General features: G+C 43.4%; 3 protein-coding genes across 7 annotated transcripts in view; 2 read left to right on the top strand and 1 right to left on the bottom strand.

Annotated features, from left to right (window-relative positions):
• LOC133124820 (pre-mRNA-splicing factor RBM22-like) overlaps positions 1-26,010 on the top strand; it is a 187,365-nt gene that overhangs the window by 62,754 nt on the left and 98,601 nt on the right. The window lies entirely within an intron of this gene.
• Positions 1,435-25,377, bottom strand: LOC133124821 (uncharacterized). Of its 3 annotated transcripts, none has more exons than XM_061236336.1 (15): positions 25,325-25,377; positions 13,841-13,904; positions 13,392-13,454; positions 12,643-12,735; positions 11,668-11,730; positions 10,134-10,175; positions 9,948-9,971; positions 9,489-9,545; positions 9,038-9,094; positions 6,772-6,828; positions 5,593-5,616; positions 4,489-4,740; positions 2,852-3,037; positions 2,448-2,517; positions 1,435-1,545 (listed from the first exon to the last, which is right to left on the bottom strand). In XM_061236336.1, coding segments are annotated over exons 1-15 (1,086 nt in total). In that variant the 5' UTR covers positions 25,358-25,377; the 3' UTR covers positions 1,435-1,544. The 3 variants fall into 3 exon arrangements, with proteins under 3 accessions (XP_061092320.1, XP_061092321.1, XP_061092322.1); XM_061236337.1 differs by having other exon boundaries at positions 2,939-3,037; XM_061236338.1 differs by lacking the exon at positions 25,325-25,377 and adding an exon at positions 19,449-19,587.
• The window catches only part of LOC133124818 (regulator of G-protein signaling 14-like), a 31,629-nt gene continuing 30,640 nt past the window's right edge, over positions 25,022-26,010 (top strand). For all 3 annotated transcript variants that reach the window (XM_061236327.1, XM_061236325.1, XM_061236326.1), the window contains exon 1: positions 25,022-25,560. In XM_061236327.1, the coding sequence (XP_061092311.1) occupies positions 25,534-25,560 (27 nt within the window). In that variant the 5' untranslated portion in view covers positions 25,022-25,533. The remainder of the gene's footprint in view (positions 25,561-26,010) is intronic.

The following is a 26,010-nucleotide window of genomic DNA, read 5'->3' as shown; positions in this document are numbered from 1 at the left end:
TTTGGCCAAAGGCGGAAAGGTGCAGCTACATTCTCCAGCAAAGAATTGCGAAGGAGTGTCACTCTGTAAGGGGTCCCCCCTGCCCCCCGTAACCTGGCACAGGTTCCTCTCGGTCCGGCGGCCTGTTTTCAGTGCGCTGGGCTGGAACTGAGCTGCTCTCTGCACCCCCCCCTGGACCCCCCCAGTTCTCTCACACGACAGGGAGTCGGGGAGGGCCCAGGGAGGATTATAAATCCAGAATTAGCTCCTGCCTTTTACCTGCACCTCCTCCCGAGATGGAGATTTACCTGGATTATCCTCGCACCACCTGTCACTCAGGCAAGTGGGAGGGAGAAGAACCAGGAATGAAGGACCTCATTCCCTCCTTCTCTCTCCTTCTCATTCCCAGAATGATTTGAGAAGCCATTTCAACCTTTTTCTAAGGAATATTACATTACATTAATGGCATTTGGCAGACGCTCTTATCCAGAGCGATGTACAGTTGATTAGACTGAGCAGGAAACAATTCTCCCCTGGAGCAATGCAGGGTTAAGGGCCTTGCTCAAGGGCCCAACGGCTGTGCGGATCTTATTGTGGCCACACCGGGATTGAACCACTGACCTTGTGTGTCCCAGTCATTTACCTTAACCACTACGTTACAGGTCACCCCTATACGTCTATATACCTACATATACTTTACTCATGTAATATTGACTCTCACTCCAACTGGTGTAATGTTCATCCCGATTTTTGTGAAGCATGCCACAGACAACTAGAAATATTAAATATTCAAATAGAAAATAATGGCTTTTGCATGTATGCAACGTGTACAGCAGGGATAATCAAATATGGACCTTGGGACCAGGAGCACTGCAGGTTTTTTAAACCTGATGCAGGTCTAAATTGTAAAGCGCTATTTAAATGCAGTCCATTTACCATCAGGTAGAAGAGAAAAAATGGAGTGCTACTTCGATTTGAGTACTCCTGCTGTGTACTACAGCCCCCTGGAGTGGACATTACAGTTATTTAGCTGGCACTTTTATCCAAAGTGACTTTTACATTACATTGACCACGCAGGGACAATCCCCCCAGGTGCAATGTGGAGTAAAGGATCCAACAGTGGCACTAATCTTATTGTGGCTTGAACCACCAATCTTCCAGATACCAGACTTGTACCACAGCCACTAGGCTACAGGCTACCCCCGAGACAAACCCCCCAGGAAAGAATCAGGGTGTTCCTGTCACCTGAACACTACATTAAATGCCTGAACACTATCGCTATGCTATTCACATCCGAGCAGGTGTAGTGCGGCTCTGTCGGTGTGTGCAGGTAAAACGCAGAAAGCAGACAGAGAGACTGGAAGACATTTTATTCAAAGCTGGGTTCCTGTATTACCACAGAAGCAATCCCCTAACCAAAATACACTGAGCCAGAGCTACAGACAGACTCAGATTCACCCCGAGCCCACTGTGCAATCACAGGGACTGACCGCAAAGAAAGCCTTCTTGAATCGGAATCAGTTTGGAACACGTGAAGGTTTGGTGCTCTCTGTTCCCATCCACAATCTGGGGAGGGAGAAGACAAGGAAATACCGTTGGACAGAACATTTCCAAAAAAAACAAACTACAGGGAAAAAATTTATTAATCAGGATGGCATGGGACATTTAAAACAGCTCTACTCAACTCCACTTCCTGTGGGCCGCAGTGACTGGAGGCTTTTGTTAAAACAGTGCGCTACACCACCATCCATCCATTATCTGAACCCGCTTATGCTGAACAGGGTCGCAGGGGGGCTGGAGCCTATCCCAGCATACATTGGGCGAAAGGCAGGAATACACCCTGGACAGGTCGCCAGTCCATCACAGGGCACACACACCATTCACTCACACACTCACACACTCACACACTCATACCTACGGGCAATTTAGACTCTCCAATCAGCCTAACATGCATGTCTTTGGACTGTGGGAGGAAACCCACGCAGACACAGGGAGAACATGCAAACTCCACACAGAGAGGCCCCGGCCGACGGGGATTCGAACCCAGGACCTCCTTGCTGTGAGGCGGCAGTGCTACCCACTGCACCATCCGTGCCGCCGCTACACCACCAGATTTCACAAATTAGATTATTATCTGAACCAAGCAGATAAAATAATGAGTGAAATCAGGTGGTGTAGCACACGGTAGAAGTTGAGTAGCGCTGATTTAAAATATGAGAAGAGGGGCCACAAAGCAGGATTACTGAGGTAGCTGGATGACTACAGATTTTACAGTACTCAGTGCCGTTGCCCAGCTAACTCAGTAATCCTGCGTTGTGAAACAGGCCCCTTCTTGCCATCAAGCCTAGTTGTGGAACTGCCATGCTGTCACACTGAACCCCCGTCTCCCGGGTGGTGGTCTCTCAAGCCGTTGCCATGGCATGGCACGGACATAGTTGACGTGTCCGCGCGGCTGGTCGGATACTCACCAGGTGATCGATGAGATGTTTGCGAAAGTATTGGCGGGCGTGTTCACTTGCGTTCTGATTTTGTTATTCCCTGGGGAAGGAACAGTGAGGAGACTGATTTAGATTGTGAGAATGTGTTTGTGCTGCCCAACCTATTCCTGGAGATCTACCGTCCAGTTTTACTGCAACCCTACCATCCTATAGGTTTTTACTGTGAACCCAACAAAGCACAACTAATTCAACAGCTAGAGCAGGGCTGCCCAATCCTGTTCCTGGAGATCTACCGTCCTGTAGTAGGGTTCAACGTTGGAACGGGATCTCACACCTAAGAAGGATAAGACCTAACATTTTCTCTTACAATTTGGTCCCGATCTGAAAGGAACAATCGTCCCATCTCCCGTCAGCATAAAAACAGCAGGACTCACTCATCTCCCTCTCGATGAATCCCCTAGTATAAGAGTATTCACTCATCTCTCGACGAATCCGCTCAGTATAAAAACAGCAGGACTCACTCCTCTCCCTCTTCAACATGATCTTCATTAGCAAAGCCAGGAACAGCACGATGGCCACCGCAGCCACACCACAGATGATGATGATTAGCACACTGTTGTCTTCAACAGTCGTTTGAAAAACAGAGACACAAGAGAGGAAGATCTTAGCTTTAACGTATAGTGTCTGTTCAGTACATTACATTATTGGCAGAGCGACGTACAGTTGATTAGCAGGAGACAATCCACCCCTGGAGCAATGCAGGGTTAAGGGCCCTGCTCAAGGGCCCAACGGCTGTGCAGATCTTATTGTGGCTACACCGGGATTAGAACCACCGACCTTGCGTGTCCTAGTCCTTTACCTTAACCACTACGCTACTTGCCAGATTTGGCAAGTCCCGGGGTAAGAAAAGCCCATGAACTCAACAAGCTGATTTCACCGATTCAGACGTGTGTTCAAGGCGGCCAACATCTTATTTCTTTTTGCCATGAACATTAGCTAACACTAGTCAACAGTTTGAAAAATTGTTACAGATGAGGATGAGAGAACAAAAGTTGACAATCATTTGGCTGTTATAATGCACTTCAATCAATATAATATCTCTTCTTACCTTTAAACAAATCCCGGGTAAGCAGCTAATCAGCTACCTAGCACTGTTAGTCTAGGCAGTCACATCCATTTGTATTAAAAAGTTGTTGGTGCCGAACTAAATGGAATGTTCACTTAAAAAACCTCAACAGTATCCGTTTGCTGCCAAAATAGTTCACCAGGAACGTTCGCCATCGTGAACGAGCCAGTACGTCTCGTGGAAAAATTGTGCTGATTGTGCTAAAATACGGGGGAGGACTTTTACTTTCTGAAGGTGGATTTACCACCTCTACTGCTAACCACAACAACAACAAAAAAACGGTATAACTACTGTCAACATAAGTGAAGCTTAATTTTATATTTAAGTTTAAAATGTATGGGCAGAAGGAAGTCAACAGTCCCTTCATAAACAGCCAGATGGCAGCGCTTGGTTGGACATAACAAGAACATATTCAAGGCAACGGTGTTGGAAAGGCATCGCACTAAGCACCACCCTTGGGGTCCTCAGCAAATGACTATCGGGGACCTTCTGACACAGCCAACATCAAATCTGGACCTCAAATCCAAATCTGGCCTTCAACCAATAAATGATGCTTAACGGCACCTTAGTTGATTCAAATGATTTATTCAGCTATATGCTTCCCGAATATATATATATATTTCACAAAAATGGGCAGATGGTGAGAGAGCTGGATCCACAGGTGGCTAATTTTTACGCATACGTCACACTTTCCGGAAAATAAATACTTCCGCAAAGGATGTGTTCATGTTTCCTCGCTCAAAGAAAACCTTGGGAGCCTCCTAACTTCTACTTTTAGCTCCAAGAAGGAACATTTAAGTGAGAATGTCCTTAAAGATGGCGGGCCATGATTCATTTCCGGGTCAGGCAAAAGAAAAGGAGGTAAGAGGTGAAACATAAGCAATTGGAAAGAGCCGTAGGTATAATATACTCTAAGGTGCCACCCAGGGATGTGGGTTCCTTTACCTGTAACTTCGAGAGGCTTTTTTTCCGAAACAATGAATCCACAGGCACTCAGCACCCCACAGGAGAACTTTGCCTCGTCTTTCTTGAGAACCTGGGCCAGTAGATAATGGCTGTCGTTTTTGTCAGGCAGCACTTTGCCGTTACGGAACCACACGAACAGGTGCACCGCAGGCAGGCTGTGGTTGCAGGTCATGTTCACGTTGGAGCCCTCTTCCACGCTGAAGGAATCTGCGATCACCTCCACCTGGAAATCTGAAACAGGAGAGAGCGGGGCACGAATGCAAGGGGGGGTCAGTGGCGGACTTCCATAAAGCTGGTCTAGCTGGGTATGAGCTGGTCCACCAGCATGGTCAAGCTGGTCATAAGCTGGTCTAGCTGGGTATGAGCTGGTCAACCAGCATGGCCAAGCTGGTCATAAGCTGGTCTAGCTGGGTATGAGCTGGTCAACCAGCATGGTCAAGCTGGTCATAAGCGGGGAGCCGTGGTGGCCCAACACGCTGTGGTTGCAGTTTGCTGCAGTTGCACACCGAGGACCGGGGTTTGATTCAAAAGCCAAGTTTGGCCGGCTCACGTGGAGTGGCACAATTGGCTCGCTGCTCCAGAGGGAGGGACTTGGCAGGGTCAGCTGATCGCCGCACAATAAAGCACCCCGGGCACCTCGGAATCCCGGTCACGAGCACGAGACGAGACGGCTTGAAGAAGGCGTGTTGCTCTCCTTCGGGCAGCCAAGGGACGGGGTGTGGGCGGTGTATCTAACACTAACCCTAATTGGATTAGATGGGGTACAATTGGCTACGAAATGGGGAGAAAAAGGGGGGAAATCTGAAATACATTTATAAAAATAAAAAAAAAGCTTTGTTTTTCTGAAACAGTGGACAAATGAAGTTGAGGGCAACCGGCGGAATTTATGGTGAAATTGTGAATTAAGAAATTGCAGTGGAATTTCAAGGTCCAGACTAATTAGAATCACTCCGATGTTGATACTGGTTGGCTAGAGCCATCTGCCCGCAATAAGAAAAACAACACATTTTCAGCAGGGTCTTTCTGTAGCTGCACAAAACTTGGATGCAAAATTTTATTCAGGAGCAAGGGAATATAGCATACCTCTTATGCATTCCAGCTTCAGTTCTGAAAATAAACATTTTGTCGTTTATTATTACACCACCGAAGTATTTGTACATGAAGTAATTTAAAACTTTGAAATGATTTTTTTCTATTTTTATGTCAATCAAGGACAATTTGCCTAAGTTGATTAAAAACACTCATTAAAAATACTTTTCTATGCTCTACTGAACTTTTGATGGTGTATTGGAACCAATGAAATGCTTTCAGAAAAAGCAAACCCCACCTTCTGGTCCTATTTGTTCGCTCAATTGCACCAGGCAAGATCAATCGAGCACAGAAAAGTATTTGAATCCTAAATAATTCCGTATTTGACTCTGGTCTGGTGCAACTAAGATACAGAAACAGGCGCAGAGAGGCCCTATGCCTGACCATGGAAGGCCTGCCCAGGCCACTGTAGTCTGCTCTCACTGTACTGCAAACCCCCCAAAATAACATTTAACCTCATCTCATTTCTTTTACTTTTTTGCTAAATAAGATGGGAAAATTGCCAAAGAGGTACGTGCCAATATCGCCAAGGACTCATTTCAAAATTTGCCAATGGAATAAGAACATTTCACTTGTCAAGCAAATATTAAAATTATATTTTCTACTTGAGTGGAAATTTTTTTTTTTTTTTGTCTTATTGCAAATACTAAAATGCTTGTTAAGACTTTTTGCACTTTTCACTTATTGTAGTGTGTTAATGGCACTCATTTTTCAGCAATTTAAAAATAACTCTCACATATAGTAAGGTCCCAGTGGTGAGGAACTCACCTGCAGTGCAGTTTACTTGTGTGATATTCTGTGCATTCTCACACAGTTTGCACCCATCTTAAACAATAAAAAAAGATTTAACAATATCAATGCATCCATTTAAGCTGAAATTTTTGCTAAAAGGAACTGTAAAAACTATTGTTCTAAGTACATATCTACATACATACGACACATATGCTGTATACACACACATGCATGTGCATGCTCACATGCACACGCACACACACACACAAACACACATGCGCACACACAAATGCATGCACAAACACACTTATTGCAAATACTAAAATGCTTGTTAAGACTTTTTGCACTTTTCACTTATTGTAGTGTGTTAATGGCACTCATTTTTCAGCAATTTAAAAATAACTCTCACATATAGTACGGTCCCAGTGGTGAGGAACTCACCTGCAGTGCAGTTTACTTGTGTGATATTCTGTGCATTCTCACACAGTTTGCACCCATCTTAAACAATAAAAAAAGATTTAACAATATCAATACATCCATTTAAGCTGAAATTTTTGCTAAAAGGAACTGTAAAAACTATTGTTCTAAGTACATATCTACATACATACGACACATATGCTGTATACACACACATGCATGTGCATGCTCATATGCACATGCACACACACACACAAACACACACGCGAACACACAAATGCATGCACAAACACACTTATTGCAAATACTAAAATGCTTGTTAAGACTTTTTGCACTTTTCACTTATTGTAGTGTGTTAATGGCACTCATTTTTCAGCAATTTAAAAATAACTCTCACATATAGTAAGGTCCCAATGGTGAGGAACTCACCTGCAGTGCAGTTTACTTGTGTGATATTCTGTGCATTCTCACACAGTTTGCACCCATCTTAAACAATAAAAAAAGATTTAACAATATCAATGCATCCATTTAAGCTGAAATTTTTGCTAAAAGGAACTGTAAAAACTATTGTTCTAAGTACATATCTACATACATACGACACATATGCTGTATACACACACATGCTCACATGCACACGCACACACACACACAAACACACATGCGCACACACAAATGCATGCACAAACACACTTATTGCAAATACTAAAATGCTTGTTAAGACTTTTTGCACTTTTCACTTATTGTAGTGTGTTAATGGCACTCATTTTTCACACTTGTGTGATATTCTGTGCATTCTCACACAGTTTGCACCCATCTTAAACAATAAAAAAAGATTTAACAATATCAATACATCCATTTAAGCTGAAATTTTTGCTAAAAGGAACTGTAAAAACTATTGTTCTAAGTACATATCTACATACATACGACACATATGCTGTATACACACACATGCATGTGCATGCTCATATGCACATGCACACACACACACAAACACACACGCGAACACACAAATGCATGCACAAACACACTTATTGCAAATACTAAAATGCTTGTTAAGACTTTTTGCACTTTTCACTTATTGTAGTGTGTTAATGGCACTCATTTTTCAGCAATTTAAAAATAACTCTCACATATAGTAAGGTCCCAATGGTGAGGAACTCACCTGCAGTGCAGTTTACTTGTGTGATATTCTGTGCATTCTCACACAGTTTGCACCCATCTTAAACAATAAAAAAAGATTTAACAATATCAATGCATCCATTTAAGCTGAAATTTTTGCTAAAAGGAACTGTAAAAACTATTGTTCTAAGTACATATCTACATACATACGACACATATGCTGTATACACACACATGCTCACATGCACACGCACACACACACATAAACACACATGCGCACACACAAATGCATGCACAAACACACTTATTGCAAATACTAAAATGCTTGTTAAGACTTTTTGCACTTTTCACTTATTGTAGTGTGTTAATGGCACTCATTTTTCACACTTGTGTGATATTCTGTGCATTCTCACACAGTTTGCACCCATCTTAAACAATAAAAAAAGATTTAACAATATCAATACATCCATTTAAGCTGAAATTTTTGCTAAAAGGAACTGTAAAAACTATTGTTCTAAGTACATATCTACATACATACGACACATATGCTGTATACACACACATGCATGTGCATGCTCATATGCACATGCACACACACACACAAACACACACGCGCACACACAAATGCATGCACAAACACACTTATTGCAAATACTAAAATGCTTGTTAAGACTTTTTGCACTTTTCACTTATTGTAGTGTGTTAATGGCACTCATTTTTCAGCAATTTAAAAATAACTCTCACATATAGTAAGGTCCCAATGGTGAGGAACTCACCTGCAGTGCAGTTTACTTGTGTGATATTCTGTGCATTCTCACACAGTTTGCACCCATCTTAAACAATAAAAAAAGATTTAACAATATCAATGCATCCATTTAAGCTGAAATTTTTGCTAAAAGGAACTGTAAAAACTATTGTTCTAAGTACATATCTACATACATACGACACATATGCTGTATACACACACATGCTCACATGCACACGCACACACACACATAAACACACATGCGCACACACAAATGCATGCACAAACACACTTATTGCAAATACTAAAATGCTTGTTAAGACTTTTTGCACTTTTCACTTATTGTAGTGTGTTAATGGCACTCATTTTTCAGCAATTTAAAAATAACTCTCACATATAGTAAGGTCCCAGTGGTGAGGAACTCACCTGCAGTGCAGTTTACTTGTGTGATATTCTGTGCATTCTCACACAGTTTGCACCCATCTTAAACAATAAAAAAAGATTTAACAATATCAATGCATCCATTTAAGCTGAAATTTTTGCTAAAAGGAACTGTAAAAACTATTGTTCTAAGTACATATCTACATACATACGACACATATGCTGTATACACACACATGCATGTGCATGCTCACATGCACACGCACACACACACACAAACACACACACGCACACACAAATGCATGCACAAACACACACACACAAACACACACGCGCACACACAAATGCATGCACAAACACACTTATTGCAAATACTAAAATGCTTGTTAAGACTTTTTGCACTTTTCACTTATTGTAGTGTGTTAATGGCACTCATTTTTCAGCAATTTAAAAATAACTCTCACATATAGTAAGGTCCCAGTGGTGAGGAACTCACCTGCAGTGCAGTTTACTTGTGTGATATTCTGTGCATTCTCACACAGTTTGCACCCATCTTAAACAATAAAAAAAGATTTAACAATATCAATGCATCCATTTAAGCTGAAATTTTTGCTAAAAGGAACTGTAAAAACTATTGTTCTAAGTACATATCTACATACATACGACACATATGCTGTATACACACACATGCATGTGCATGCTCACATGCACACGCACACACACACACAAACACACACGCGCACACACAAATGCATGCACAAACACACACACACAAGCATGCAGGCTGTAAAGCCATGGTTGAGATTACCACCCTACTATCTGATGACATCACAGCCAGTGTAGTTGGCTTTGAATTGTACCCTGTTGCTGTTTTGAAGCAGTGTAACACAAATTAAACTGATACTGCACATGCATATTGTTAAAAAAAAGGAGAATGGAGAAAGAATCTGGATACCTTTTAGGCAACTCTCTGGAATTACTGGGGAGGACAATGACTTTGCGTTAAACACACATTGACCTGGTAAATAATACATTGATCATCTATTCAGCACAGTTTAACATTTAAACTTTCAGTAGCATGGCTGAAGGTATTAGCATCATGATGTCTTGTAATACATATGCTAATGCAGGAAAAACTCACCAGGTCTGCAAGTATCTGGTCTTTGGCATCCATCTGTATTATCTAATGAAAAAGGCAAATACATAAAAGAATGCAGCAAACAATAAGTAAATAATTAAGAGAGCAGTGAACTACAGTGACCACAGTATGTGCATGACATAATTAATGAATGATTGAATTAATGAGTGAGTGAATGAATAAGTGAGTGAATGAGTGAATGAATAAGTGAGTGAGTGAGTGTGTGAGTGAGTGTATGAGTGTGTGTGAGTGAGTGAATTACTGAATGCATGAGTGAGTGAGTGAATTACTGAATGCATGAGTGAGTGAGCGAATGAGTGAGTGTGTGAGTGAGTGAGCGAATGAGTGAATGCATGAGTGAGTGAGTGAATGAGTGAGTGTGTGAGTGAGTGAGTGAGTGAGTGTGAGTATGTGAGTGAGTGTGTGAGTGAGTGAGTGTGTGAGTGAGTGAGTAAGTGAGTGAATGAATGAGTGAGTGAGTGAGTGAGTGAGTGAGTAAGTGAATGAATGAGTGAGTTAGTGTGTGTGTGAGTGAGTGAGAGTGAGTGAATGAGAGAGTGAGTGAGTGAGTGTGTGAGTGAGTGAGAGTGAGTGAATGAGAGAGTGAGTGAGTGAGAGAGTGAGTCAGTGAGTGAGTGTGTGAGTGAGTGAGTGAGTGAGTAAGTGAATGAATGAATGAGTGAGTTAGTGTGTGTGTGAGTGAGTGAGTGAATGAGTGTGTGAGTGAGTGAGTGAGTGAGTGAATGAGAGTGTGTGAGTGAGTGAGTGAGTGAGTGAGTGTGAGTGTGTGTGAGTGAGTGTGTGAGTATGTGAGTGAGTGTGTGAGTGAGTAAGTGAATGAATGAGTGAGTGAGTGAGTGAGTGAGTGAATGAATGAGTGAGTGAGTGAGTGAGTAAGTGAATGAATGAGTGAGTTAGTGTGTGTGTGAGTGAGTGAGAGTGAGTGAATGAGAGAGTGAGTGAGTGAGTGTGTGAGTGAGTGAGAGTGAGTGAATGAGAGAGTGAGTGAGTGAGAGTGAGTCAGTGAGTGAGTGAGTGAGTGAGTGTGTGAGTGAGTTAGTGAATGAATAAGTGAGTGAGTGAGTGTATGAGTGTGTGTGAGTGAGTGAATTACTGAATGCATGAGTGAGTGAGCGAAGGAGTGAATGAGTGAGTGAGTGAGTGAATGAGTGAGTTAGTGAATGAATAAGTGAGTGAGTGAGTGAGTGTGTGAGTGAGTGTATGAGTGTGTGTGAGTGAGTGAATTACTGAATGCATGAGTGAGTGAGTGAGTGAGTGAGTGTGTGAGTGAGTGAGTGAGTGTGTGAGTGAGTTAGTGAGTGAGTGAGTGAGTGTGTGAGTGAGTGAGTGTGTGTTAGTGAGTGAGTGAGTGAGTGTGTGAGTGAGTGAGTGAGTGAGTGTGTGAGTGAGTGAGTGAGTGAGTGTGAGTATGTGAGTGAGTGAGTGAGTGAGTGAGTGAGTGTGTGAGTGAGTGTGTGAGTGAGTGAGTGAGTGAGTGAGTGAGTGAGTGTGCGAATAGTAGTGGACGGAGCAGTACCTTCCAGTTCTCCACAGCGGGGAAGGCAGAAGTTACGTCCTGTGACAGGGGGGCATGTGCTGGCTGCAGGGTTTAATAAACACGTCATTAAACATCTCGAGTTTTAACCCGTCTGGACACATAATCACCCCCTCCATCTCTAATCTCATTTGAGAAGGGTCAGTGTGGGAGCAGCACTGTTGTGATTGAAAAGCATAATTAATAACAGCGGTGTGTTGATTCGCAATCACACTAATTAGCGGATTGTGTTGCTCGAGTGCCGTGCCACAGAGCCCCAATCTGTACTGTGGCTGGAGACTCCTACGCTATTCCCTCCAGACCCAACTCCTCAAATGATTATTTATTAAATTAATAAAGATAACTCACAAATAATCACATGAGCAGTAGTATAACACATACACTCAGTCAGCAGTTTATTAGGCATTTATTGGACCTATTTTTTGGACTTATTAAGTGTTCTGCAGCTGTAGCCTATCCACAAGGTTTGACACATTTGTGTGCTCAGAGATGCTCTTCTGCATACCACTGTTGTTATGTGTGGTTATTTGCGTTACTGTCACCTTTCTGTCAGCTCTGGCCATTCTCCACTAACCTCTCTCATTAACAAGGCGTTTCTGTCTGCAGAACTGCTGCTCACTGGATGTTTTTTGCGATATTCTGTCAATATCGCTGACCCGTATCTGTATGATTGTATGCACTGCACTGTTGCCACACGATTGGCTGATTAGATAATCACATGAATAAGCAGGTGTACAGTTATACTCAGTGAGTGTATGTAAATAGATTTCTAGAGTATGTACGGATGTACGTATTTATGTATGTATGTGTATATTCTGTAAATATGAAGTATTCTTTTGACTATAAGCAATGAATAAGAGCAGTGAACTACAGAACACTGTACATGCATGATGAATGAATGAATGAGTGAATGAATGATTGAATGAATGAGTAAATGGATGAATGGGGGTGTAGTACCTGTCATTGCGGTGGATTGATAGTCTCTGAGAGATTTGCACACGCCGGCTGGCTCAGTTTGGTCAGCTCTGACGTGTGTGTCAATCATCACCCCTGTAGGTGAGGTTAATCAAGATGCCGGTTTACGTTTATCCCATACGTAAACCAGCTGGTGATTCGTATCAAATGAGCCTCAAACGACTGTGCTGCTTAGAAGATTAGTTCGGAGAAACAATTATTGCAGTATCTACAGCATATCTGACAGCAGAACAATGTTTTGAGGCTCATTTGATGCCCTGGACCTTTTATGACTTAAAGCCATTTAGCCAACAAAGGTGTTCCATACTGCATCAGCATAATTTACGGCTGAATCAAGTCCCACACCCCAATTCCCGCAGAGATCCATTCAAATGCAGTAAGCTTCAGTATCACTTGTAGCACAACCTGAAAATAAGATATCCAGACTCAAATGATGTTGATGGGTCACGTCAGGAAGTCACGGCATGCGAAGGATATGCAACCAAATACACAGCACGACTCCTTTATTTCACATCATGTTCATTTGTCTCACACATTTAAATGGGCTACTACACATAAAAAGCGCAGTCATTACTACATAGTGAAACCAAAATGTATAATTCATGAAAGTCTGTGCTTCGACCATGTGTGAATTACATACAAACACATATACATACAAACAGTACACACATACACACACACACACACACACACACACAAACAGTACTCATAGAAACTGAATGTTTCCTTACCAAGCAGAAGGCTGAGCAGCAGATAGGCGTGAAGTCCAGTGGCCGGCATGGCACGGGTGAAATCTGTAATAACATCACATTTTGCAAACGCCACTGTACAAAAACCAAAGTGTCACATGGAAGTGTGATAATGAATAAAAAAACCGGCTTGCGATAGCGTGCACGCAATTACAACACCATCACAACAACGACACACTAAACAGGGAGGGACGGCACGACAGTAGTCACAATTCTGTACGGAAATGTTAAAGGAATCTTATCGACAGGATCATAATGTGCATTCAGTAACATTTACTATGACCTCTGTCAAAAATACTCATACCAGGAAACCTGTTTTGCAATAAATTAATAGACTAAAGGCAAACTCAGATAGATAATTATAAATTTTAAAAATCCATCAATGTACATACGCAAGTAGGAGAACGATTCCATATAAACTGAATTTTTACCTGGGCGTACCGGACTCTTGTGCACGACACCATGGGTTCCGTGAAGCAGGAATGAAGAACAGCTCTGTGAGAACAGGGGATCATTGTTCTCTGATGGAAAGTGTGTGGTCACGCAAACATAGATACCAATGCAAATGCGTACCTAATAACAGCGTGAACGTTCCTGCCTGCCCCCTGCAGTTTCACATGATATGTCTTTGCTTTAAAATATGCTCCATAATGTTTGGCAAAAAAAAAAAAGAAAAAAAAAGAAATTGAGCCAACCAAGTGGACCAGGTGGAGTTCACACCTTCTGACAGCATTTCACAATACACAAACAAGCTCAGTAAGTATTAGAATCCAAACCAATTATGTTTTTGACCCAGGTCTGCAAACAATGCACATGTTCTTAAAGTGCATATTCTCAGCTTTTATTAAAGGGTATTTTTATACATTTTGGTTTCAGCCCCTCTGTTTCAGGGGACCATAATGTTTGGGACGATTGGCTTTACAGGTGTTTCTGATTAGTCAGGCGGCTTCGTTAGCGCAGTTATGAGAGAACTTCTAGCATCAAGTCTTGATTCTTGGCTTTGGAGTCTGCTATTGGCCTGTGAACATGAGGAACTGTGACAATGAAAGCCCTTATAAGGCAGAGAACTTACTAACTAAAATCAACTGTGTGGAACATCATTAAGAAGAAAGAGAGCACCACTAACTTAATTTATCGCGAAAGGACTGGTCGGCCAAGGAAGACCTCTACAGTTGATGACCGAATAATTCCCACCATAATGTGGCAAAACACCCCAAAACTGGCAGATAAGAAACATTTTTCAGGAGGCAGGTATGGATGTGTCCGTGACTACTGTCTGCAGAAGACTTCACAAACAGATCTACAGAGGCTACTGCATACTGCAAGATGCAAATCATCAGTGAGTGGGCAAACACAGGATGTCCAGGTGTTTTATTTTTGGAGCTGATTTGTAAACATTTGTAAACAGACAGGCCGAGCACAGCTCGGGCAGAATAGAGACTTTATTGTCCGTTTGATGAGCAAATTTGCATTTGGCTTGACAGTAACTTTCCTATGGTTGTCCCTATGGTAACAAGATGCCAAACAGCTGATGTTTAAATTTTTTTTTTTAAACGCGGCAGAGCCTATCCATGACAATGAATTTCAGTGTTCTGACTAAATCAGGCTTAACCCTTAGGATGAGTAGGGTTTTTTTTTTTTTTTAGAACGATTTTGTTTTGTTAAAAAGTCTAGGTCAGTGTTCTAGAACGCCACTGCTGTCAGTCACCAGCAGTGATTGTGACGTCAGCACTAGAATGCTCCAGAGAGGATGGCCTGGGCCTACAGTCACAAGAAGAAGAGTGGTAGAGAGCAGAGATTGTGGAGTGCCCCAGAGATTGTGACCGTGGACCAGGGGGGCGCTGTTTCCGGATCCCCAAAGGCTCAGGAAGGGCTCTACTCTTAGAACACTGGCTTCCGTAACAGTAAGAGTGTTAAAAGATGGACACTCTCTACATAACACTCTTGTACACAATTTTCAAAGTGTCTTGACTCATGGCAAAAGGTAATTAGCCGACTGGGAAGTTGTAAGTGCTACATGTAGCTCCAAAAAAAACAAAAACTGTGTGTTACTAGTTTTTATGGATCTGTTCGATTTTTTTTTTTTTCCCTGTGCTGGGACCTCATGGTGATCTCATCGCCACCAAAATGTCTGAATTCCCACAGTTGTCCACTAGAGAGTGCTCGAGGCTCAAAAAGGAAACGCTGTAAAAATAAATAAATAACTAAATAAAGAACAGCTAGGCTGTGGTGAAAACTGAAATTAATGTTTCTGTTGTATAATTAGCGTGTCACTCGCTAAATGAACCATAAGGGCAAGGCCCTTAACCCCACATTGCTCCAGGGGAGTCCCCTACTTGGTCTAATCAACTTTGGATAAAAGTGATTATTTTATTATTACTAAATAATATCACACAGGGCGGCACGGATGGTGCAGTGGGTAGCACTGCCACCTCACAGCAAGGAGGTCCAGGGTTCGAATCCCCGTCGGCCGGGGCCCCTCTGTGCGGAGTTTGCGTGTTCTCCCCGTGTTTGCGTGGGTTTCCTCCGGGTACTCCGGTTTCCTCCCACAGTCCAAAGACATGCAGGGTAGGCTGATTGGAGAGTCTAAATTGCACGTAGGTATGAGTGTATGAGTGTATGAGTGTGTGAGTGAATGGTGTGTGTGCCCTGCGATGGACTGGCGACCTGTCCAGGGTGTATTCCTGCCTTTCGCCCAATGTATGCTGGGATAGGCTCCAGCCCCCCTGCGACCCTGTTCAGGATAAGCAGGTTAGGATAATGAATGAATGAATGAATTAATTAATGAATATCACACAGATGTGGCCAGACCACCTTTTGGTAGCCACAGTCAAGTCAATATTCTGCAGCAACATTGATTGGATATCAGACCTGGGTCAAATATGTAATGGTTTTGGATTCAAATACTTTTCTACTCTTTACTGAGCTGGTGTGTTGGAACCTATGAAATACCCTCGGAAAGGGTTGGCTCAATCGCACCAGGCGAGATCAATCGAGCACAGAGAAAGTATTTCCGCACAGAAGAGTGTAACTCCCTCCTAGCCGGTCACCCAGCGTGTGCCATCAAGCCCCTCCAGCTGGTCCAGAATGCTGCAGCCCGTCTGATCACCAGTCAGCCCAGGTCGGCTCATGTCACCCCGCTTCTCATTGGCCTCCACTGGCTTCCTATTGCCGCACGCATCCGTTTCAAGGCCCTAGTGTTGGCATTTCAGGCTGCTAAGGGGACTGCCCCACCTTACATACAATCCCTGATCACTCCCTACTCCCCAACTAGACCACTCCGGTCTGCCAGCTCTGGTCGCCTTACGGTTCCCTCTCTACGTGCACCTGGCGTCAAGCTGCACGTTCACGCCTGTTTTCCGTTCTGGTTCCTCAGTGGTGGAATGACTTGCCTACCACTGTCAGAACAGCAGAATCCCTCCCCCTATTTCGATGCAGACTCAAAACCCACCTTTTCAAACTCTACCTTAGTCCTCCCTCCTGATTTCCCCTGCCCCTCCTTTCTGATATCCCTATCCTTGTCTAACCCCCCCCCCAAAAAAAAGAAAAAAAAGAAAATGCACTTCTGATGACAACTATGTTTAGAACAGCATTTCCTGTGTATTTTGCTAGTTTCTGGATGTGATGCTCTGACTTATGGTAGAACCTATGCACTTGTAAGTCGCTTTGTATTAAAAGCGTCTGCCAAATGACTAAAATGTAAAAAATGTAAATGTAACCCCCTGCTCTGTGGATGGCCCCACCCCTCCAGGAGCTCATAATGGACCCCTCCAACACTTTAAGTAACCCTACATGGCTGCGGCTTTCTTGTATAAAACAAGTTATTAATTTGCACTTTATTGTACGTCGCTCGGGATAAGAGTGCCTGCTAAATGACTGTAACGCAATGTTATAAAATGAAATATTAGTTTGTCAGTCAGGGCCCTCGGAATTACCATACCCCCCCCCCCCCCCCATACCCCTCCAATAAGGCACCCCTGGCGACATCAGCCCCCCTCCCCCCAGCTTGCTCGGTTCCCCGTGAGGCATCACAAAGCAGCGCTCCGTGCGACCGCTAGTCGATACGTGTACTTAGCTGTCCGCTCCATCGATCGCTACCCGTGCCGGGAAATAAAAACTCTAAAGTCGACTGCTGTGCCTCCCGCCTCAGCATACACAAACAAATCCAACTCACTTTACTCCTATAAGGCCATCGCTTAGGTAAATTACTGTACTGTATTTACTCCTGCTTCTTAAAATAAAGATTCACACCGGGTCATTAAAGTGACAGTTCACCCATAATTAAACTAAAGTGTGTTTCCACATGGCTCAGGCAGTAAGAGCAGTCGTCTGGCAGTAGGAGGGTTGCCGGTTCGATCCCCCGCCCGGGCTGTGTCGAAGTGTCCCTGAGCAAGACACCTAACCCCCAAATGCTCCTGACGAGCTGGTCGGCGCCTTGCATGGCAGCCAATTGCCGTTGGTGTGTGAGTGTGTGTATGAATGGGTGAATGAGAAGCATCAATTGTACAGCGCTTTGGATAAAGGCGCTATATAAATGCCAACCATTTACCATTTACTTACCGAGAGGTGTCTATCCTTGCCCATAGCTTTGATGAGATTTGACAGGTTGTCTTGTCTAGCTGCAGTTGACCTTGATACAGCGGACGCCGAGCAAACCACATTTTTGTGGAACTGAACTGGATCTGAGCAACAAATGGTAAATGGTTGGAATTTATATAGCACCTTTACCAAAGCACTGTACAATTCATCCACCCATTCATACACACACACACACACACACACACACAGAACAACGGCGATTGGCTGCCATGCAAGACACCGACCAGGTCGTTAGGAGCATTTGGGGGTTAGATGTCTTGCTCAGGGACACTTCGTCACAGCCCGGGTGGGGGATCGAACTAGCAACCCTCCAACTGCCAGCCATTCAATTTTGTACATATAGCTATACTGACATGCCAATTGTTTGATTCACAAAGAATTTTCTTGAGCTATCTTGTTATTGCTACAGATTCCAAAGAATGTATCACATTAAGGTACTTTAAAAGAAAAGAAAACTTTTACCCAATAAAATACGTTTTAACCGTTTTTATTCCCTTGCGTGGGATTGGATGACGCGCTGATTGTATCACAGCTGAGATGCGGGGATAACAGTTGGTTTTGCCGTTAGCATTTGGTTGGATGGTTTGATGGTCCAAAGTGGATCTGTGTCATCGCAGTTAGCCTGCTCAACGTGCTGCCGCAATTCACATGCCAACGCTGCTAGCCAGCCTCGCCGTACATCTGCCGCCCAGCGAAGCCGATTGCACACGCATGACGCGTTTTACGTTTTATGGCTAACCCTAACAGCCTGTGCGGGTCTCTGCGTAATGTTTTAACGCTGAAAATAACCGCCCACGGACACTCGCGGGTTTAAAGTGTATCTGACGATTTCGAGCAGATTGGCGGTAGGATATTTTGGGGTAGGCCTAGCCTACAGGTTTCCTCCAGCTACCCCGTTTTCCTCCCACAGTCCAAAAACAAGGGTAGGTTCAATGGAGACTACAAAATGCCCCTAGTTGTGTGGATAGGCTCCAGCATGGATGGTTTGCTTATAATATGGGGGAAATGGATCCTGGATGAACCAAGTAACTTGCAGTTGTTGCTCTTCTTGTAAAGAGGTCACGACTACACACCTGCTTATGGCAAGTGTAAGCCAAATAAACTTCCTAAACTGCCTCGGCACTGCCTTCTCAACAGTTCACTGCAAAAATAATTCTTGATGAGCCTAAAATCTTTTTTTCCCCTCTCAAGTAGAAAACATTAGTTTGTTTTATAAAGTTACTGTTTGCTTGACAACGGTTCTATACAGTACGAGCCTCAACCGAAGGAAAATATGCCAGAATTATTAGCTTTCAGGAGAAGAAAGCAGAATTTGAATTTCAAGGGAAACGTTAGCAGGCACTACAGTCATGACAGTTAATACCGCGCGCTTGAAGCGGTACGGGGTAGTAGTTTAGACTGATGAAGCCATTGTATTGTAATAACACCGCGCTGACTCACATGCTCTTAACCGGCACGCAGGCACTCTCGCACATAATTGTACGGGTCTTTTGTGCTGGGTGAGTCATCAAAGCGATTCCCTTTTAAAATAACATCCCCTGGGAAGGAAGTGTACAGCGAGTTGAACACAGAGGCCCTGGTGCGAAGAACCTGCCGATACCAAGAGGGAGAGCGCACAATGACGCAAAAATAAATTAGACGTTGAAAAAGAAACGGTCACGTGACTTGAAATATCGCGTCGTAGTTCTTCCGCGTCGAATTGGGGCAGACTTATCTGACCGATAACAGCGGCCGCTGTCACACGGCGCAAGCTTGTCTGCAGCTAACCTCATTTAATATCCTGAGACAAACGTACTGTACTAACATTACGCTATGACTTTCTGGCTCTCATTGGTGAACGAACAGAACTTGGGTAATCCTCAGTTCACACCCGTTAATAAACTTTCTACCAGAACATCAGAGAGAGAGAGAGATAGAGCAAAGTGAAACTCTGATAAATCTGTTTACTGATTAATTATAATACAATCACTGTGTTCCATAATTATGTAAACCAGAAACTCTGCAGCCTGCTCTCTGTTCACACAAACTAAATCTGGGCATGATGAAGAATTAATGAAAGATTAGGGCTTAAATGAATAAAATCGATTTTCATGACTTAATAAATCTAACAAAATAGTAATATTTTCAAATAGGTCACCATGAGATCCGAAAACTACAAAACATATTAAAACCCAAATGATCATTACATTACATTACATTATTGGCATTTTGCAGACGCTCTTATCCAGAGCGACATACAGTTGATTAGACTAAGCAGGAGACAATCCTCCCCTGGAGCAATGCAGAGTTAAGGGCCTTGCTCAAGGGCCCAACGGCTGTGCAGATCTTATTATGGCTACACCGGGATTAGAACCACCGACCTTACGGGTGCCAGCCATTTATCTTAACCACTACGCTACAGGCCGCCCTGATCAGAAGTTAATATTTATTAATATGTTTGGATAACCCCCCCCCCCCTCAAAAAAAAGCCATCAGCTAAATAACTGTAATGATATGAGTGCAGTCAGAGAAGACATAAAATTAACAAAGTGGATGTATTCACAATACACCTGTTGTCCCTATTTCAGGCAAAGGTGCAGACATTCATTCAAATAACTTAAATTGCATGATGATAATGGGATGACATTATTTAAACCTGTTGACAGTTCTCACGAGACAGTAGTGTTTAGTTGTGTGTGTCTGTCTGTGGGTACATGCGCGTGTCTTTGCGTGTGTGTGACTGTCTCTGTGTGTGTGTGTGTCTGTGCATGTATGTGTGTCCACAGTGGGGGTTTTGTCGGGTGGTCCCATCCTACGTGGTGCACCAGCTCCAGTATTTCTAACTCCCTCCCCTCCTTCCAGGGAAGTGTAAATGTTTGACCACCAAATTGCCGTAATCGCGTGTGCGTGTGTGTGTGTGCGTGTGTGCGTGCGTGCGTGTGTGTGCGTATGCATGTGCCTGTGTGAGTGTGTATGTGTGTGTGTGCGTGAGTGCTTGTGTGTGTGTGTGTGTGTTTATGGTGCTGCAGTGTTTGCTCAGCCTTGGGTCCCTGCAGGGAGCTCTGCTACCCAACTCTCACATCTCTCTCCAGACTCGTCCATCAGCCAACGCTTCCTGCCCTCTCCCGACGCTCCGGCCCTCTCCTGACGCTCCTGCCCTCTCCAGACGCTCCGGCCCTCTCCAGACGCTCCGGCCCTCTCCCGATGCTCCGGCCCTCTTCCGACGCTCCGGCCCTCTCCCGACGATCCTGCCCTCTCCCGACGCTCCGGCCCTCTCCCGACGCTCCGGCCCTCTCCCGACGCTCCGGCCCTCTCCGGCACCGTCTCACCGCCGCGCAGGGCGCCATGGAGACGGCGCCTTCCCAGCACCCCCGGCAGCTCGGCCGGAAAACTGCAGGAGATTCCCGGGAGAAGGTACTCGCCGGCTTTCTGGAACGCTGACGGTGCCGTAGCCTGTGTCTGTTTCTCCGCGTTTACGTCTCACTGACAGACCCGGAGCATGATTCCGGAGGGCAACAGCCCAAAGGTATCCATACCGATCGGTTGGTTTATTCATCCATACTGGTTGGTCCATTGATTGACTGGTGCATAGGGACTGTTGTTGTATTCTAGCTGCCAACAGTGGTATGCTAGTTTGAAAGTTGATTGTACTCTTCAAGGGTTCTGAATTTATGTATGTTTACACTAGGACTCGGAACTGTACTGTCCTCTCAGGTCTACTTTTGCACTTGTTCTTGTGATTGATTTGCACTTTGTTGTACGTCGCTCTGGATAAGAGCGTCTGCTAAATGCCACGTAATGTAATGATTGGTTGATTGATTGATAGATATATACGTGTTGGTTGATTGATAGATAGATCCATACTGATTTGTCCATTGATTGATTGGGCCATACTGATTGCTTGATTGATCCATACTGATTTGTCCATTGATGAATTGATCTGGTTGGTATCTGGCAGCCTTAATTGTTTCCTCATCCACGAACACTTAAGATGCATTTCAATATTTATATATCTTTACATGCCACACAATTGTCACAAGCAAGTTCAAGACATATTATTTATATATTATCCATATCCACAAATAACAAACATAATGATTCCCACACCTTAAATGAGCAGAAGGAACACTCTCACACCTACTAAGGTGGGTTTTTACTAAACTTCAGACTGCTTGAGCTTGCTGTCTTTTAACAAGGGGACCACATGCCCTGGATCCAAAAGGCTACTGAGAGCTGACTGTGTGCTTTACATACATCAGTACAGGAGAACATGAGTGTTAATCTCTGTTAATCTTTACTGTCAACAAGAAGGCCCAGAGGTCCATTCATAATTAAGAAGTGTAATGGCAAATAGAAATAATAAGCGTAGTGTAATAAAAGCCAACAATTTGTACTGTAAGAAAAGAAAGTACAACTAGACTAGTGTGGCTACACCGGGATTAGAACCACTGACCTTGTGTGTCCAGTCATTTACCTCAACCACTACGCTACAGGCCACACTAACATTATCCAATAGGGAAGGCAAAGAAAGAGAACGAGAAAGAGAAAGAGAGAGGTTATTTTAAGGGGATTACGAGAGCCATAGTGTAGTGTTGAAGAGGCGAGTCTTCAGGCTGGAGGGTTGTGGAGGAGTTGTGGCACGTTTCTCCCTCCGTAAAGTCCAGAGAACTGCACCTAAGACACCTCTGTAACGCTTTCTGCGACAGACCCTCTGGTTGCCACGGTTTCCTGAGTGGCAGGCTAAGGGTAGGATAAACCAATCCTCCTCAGCACATTCACAGAGGAAGAGAACTGTTTTGAGTCTACGGAAGTCTGAAATTTACGCAAGTCTCAACGCTGAAATTTACGCAAGCCTCAAATTTGATCATCAATTTGTTTTTTTTTAACCTCATGTTTGCAGCATTGCACAACGTGGGACTTGTATTCTTCATGGCATGAATAGATATTTCTGACATATCCCTGGCCTTGGAATTGTATGGTTTTATCTGTGTTCTGAGTGCTTTTGAGATATTGAGCTTCAAATATTTTAAAGAGAACAGGCTTCAAGCAGAAACCTTTTAGATTTAGCATTTTCTTCTTACTTTTAAACATTATCTTCGTGTAGAACTTCACACACACCGTATACAACATACTTATGACACCAGCTCATTTTTGTCAAAAATGTCAGTTAGAACCTTATAAGTCTAAGAAGAAGACGTTTTACTGCGGCTTACAGTAAAAGGATGTATAACAATCCTTCAAAACATGAAAAAAAGTGATTAAGAAAGATTAACGGCGTGTTATAATTCCGGCGATTGCACTGGGGGCTGGAGCGCAACCCAGCACACACAGGGTCGAGATTGAGCGGGTGGCTGGTCGGTGACATCACTGTGCCGGCGCTGTCAAACACTCCTGTTGCATGGAGACAGGGGCTCTCATTCCGGCATTTTCCGGGCTCCAAAGAGACCGGGCTTTCGGGCTTTCACTTAAAAACCGCAGGTTCACAGTCATCCCGGTTTCACTTGCAGGCGCTAAATCTTCCCGGGGGACTGGGGACAACGTGATAAACCACAGAGGAAAAAAATACGAATAAATAATAATAATAGTGCTGTAATTAACCTCCAGGTGCATCGACTCGGATGATTAAATTACAAAGCCAGTTTATACGAAACACAATATTTTCTCACTGCTGTTCAGCTCCAGGGTCTTGCTTTGAAGCACGGCTGTGGCTCTGAATCAGCAGGTTAGAGTGCTTTGTCTCCATTCCACGTGTAGGTGATGGCAGATTGGGCCATTTGGACTGACTGCCCATCACATGCCAGGCAAGGAGCTGTAGTCTTTTCTCCTCAGTTAAGCAGCATTATTCATACTCTGTGCTAATGCTGTGAACCGACAAAGCCAGAGTTCATGACTTTATAACAGGGGTGTCAAACTCCAGTCCTGGGCTGCAATGTGTGCCGGTTTTTAATGTGTTTCAGCAGGGGTGATGAATTTAGGTGTTTCCGCGACTAAAGAGTGTTCCCCTTGTTCTCAAGGCCTTATTTGCCTGCTTGACTGTTTGACATCCCTGTTTTAAAACGGCTCCACATCAATAAGTGGAATCTGCAATATATTAAATATTGTACCAAATCATTATCATGAAATTACTGCCCACCACGGGAAAATACTGTATACATGTAAAACATGTAACACACTCTAATGGAAGTCAAGTCATGTTACAGTATGTGGCTGGTTGGGGCAGCCTGTAGCGAAGTGGTTAAGGTACATGAGGTTGGTGTAGCCAAAATAAGATCCACACAGCCGTTTGGCCCTTGAACAAGGCCCTTAACCCTGCATTGCTCTAGGGGAGGATTGTCTCCTGCTTAGTCTAATCAAAATGTACGTAAGAGCGTCTGCCAAATGCTAATAATGTAATGTAATGTAATGTAATGTAATGTGGAAAACAGTGTTGGAAAATCTAGGTTCAGAAAGTCCTCCCCAGTATTTTGCTCCAAGCACCTGTATTTGCTAATTAGAACAATTCTTCAACCAGAAGGTAGAACTAATTAGTGATATCAGCTGGCTGTGTATATGGGTGGAGGAAACGTATGATAGGGCCACCACTGGTTTAACATACCTTAAAGTACCTATCTTACCCTAAAAGGGTAGGTGTAGGCATTTGTTTTAGCCCAGAACCTGCTTTATTGAAGAACACAATTAGTTAATTAGATTAATCAGACTAAAAAGACTGGGCAGTTCTGCCTTTAAGGTACGCCTTGCAACATACCTGTCTATAATTGTCAATTTACGGACGGCAACTTCTGAGCAGTTATGCAGAAATCAACAGTTTCCCCAATTTACAATGCATTTCTCACTAAAAATTGTGGCATATTGGTTTAGGCATATCCATTATGTAAATACTGATGCAAATATGCTCCAATTTAGCAGTAAACGGACATTGTTCTTTAGAAGCGCTCCTCTTTAACGGTTGCCAATATCTTGTCGCTTTGCTTTAAACGCTCACCCCCAAACTACACGCACACGTGGCCTCTGTACTTCGAGCGTCAAGTTACTCTGGCGCTGTCGACTCACTTGACTGAACTGTCTTCATTTCAGTGTGAGCAGTGGCAGTAGCCGCACTTTTCAAAAATAATAAAACAAAAAAACACACCTGAAAGTGCGAGAGACACGCAGACGTTCTGTTTTAAATCGGACATTTCGCTTTGTAGTGACATGCAATGTCTTTATGGACTAACGCAGTTGGATAGATTTAATTAAATGATAGCTTGGATGTAACCCGGGAGTGAAAAAAGCTGTTTATTATTTGTTAAGAAGAAAATAAAAGACTGAGGCTAACTAGAAATCCGGCGATTAATTACCCTTATGGACGACTTTGCCTGCAGTCGGCCCATCGTCTTTCATGGTCTTATCACCGTCTGTTTTTAAGTAAGGAAATTATTTCTGGTTTCAATAGCCTATTGGGAAGTGAAAAATAATATGTGAAAAGTACGAGTTCCAAATAGTTTCTGCAGTGAAGCGTTTCAACAGCCGTTCGAGCTTCTTCGATGAACCAAATCTGGTTGATGAAATGCAGCTGTTAAAACGGATTTTCCAGGTAAGAATAGTAAAATAAATAAATAATAATGTTAATGCAGTCGTAATTATATTTCAATTTTGTCGTGACCGGCATAATGGCCCATTGAAATCGGCACCAATTACCCAGCTGATTGAATGGATGAGGAGTGAGTCATGCCCACACAATTATTTCCTCCCTAAGGAGTGTAAAAAAAAAAAGAAAAAGATCTGCTCGTATACAGTTATTGTTGATATAATTGCCTTTGAATTCCTATTTCAAAGCCTACATGCCTCCTCTGTAATTGTCACTGAGGAGCATTGCAGAAGGCTTGTTAGGGTGATCATCTCATTATGGAATCGCTATCCTGTGATGCTTTTGACAAACCATCATTACTGCAGTGCTAAATTGCAGCCTGTTGCCGAGTGACTAAGGTGCTCGACCGGCACCTGGAAGGTTGTTAGGTCAAGGCCCAGTGTAGCAACAATAAGA

This window comes from Conger conger, chromosome 3 (assembly GCF_963514075.1).
Source record: "Conger conger chromosome 3, fConCon1.1, whole genome shotgun sequence".
NCBI lineage: Eukaryota > Metazoa > Chordata > Actinopteri > Anguilliformes > Congridae > Conger > Conger conger.
Note: the sequence above shows the minus strand (reverse complement) of the source record. Positions and strands in the feature narration are given on the sequence as shown.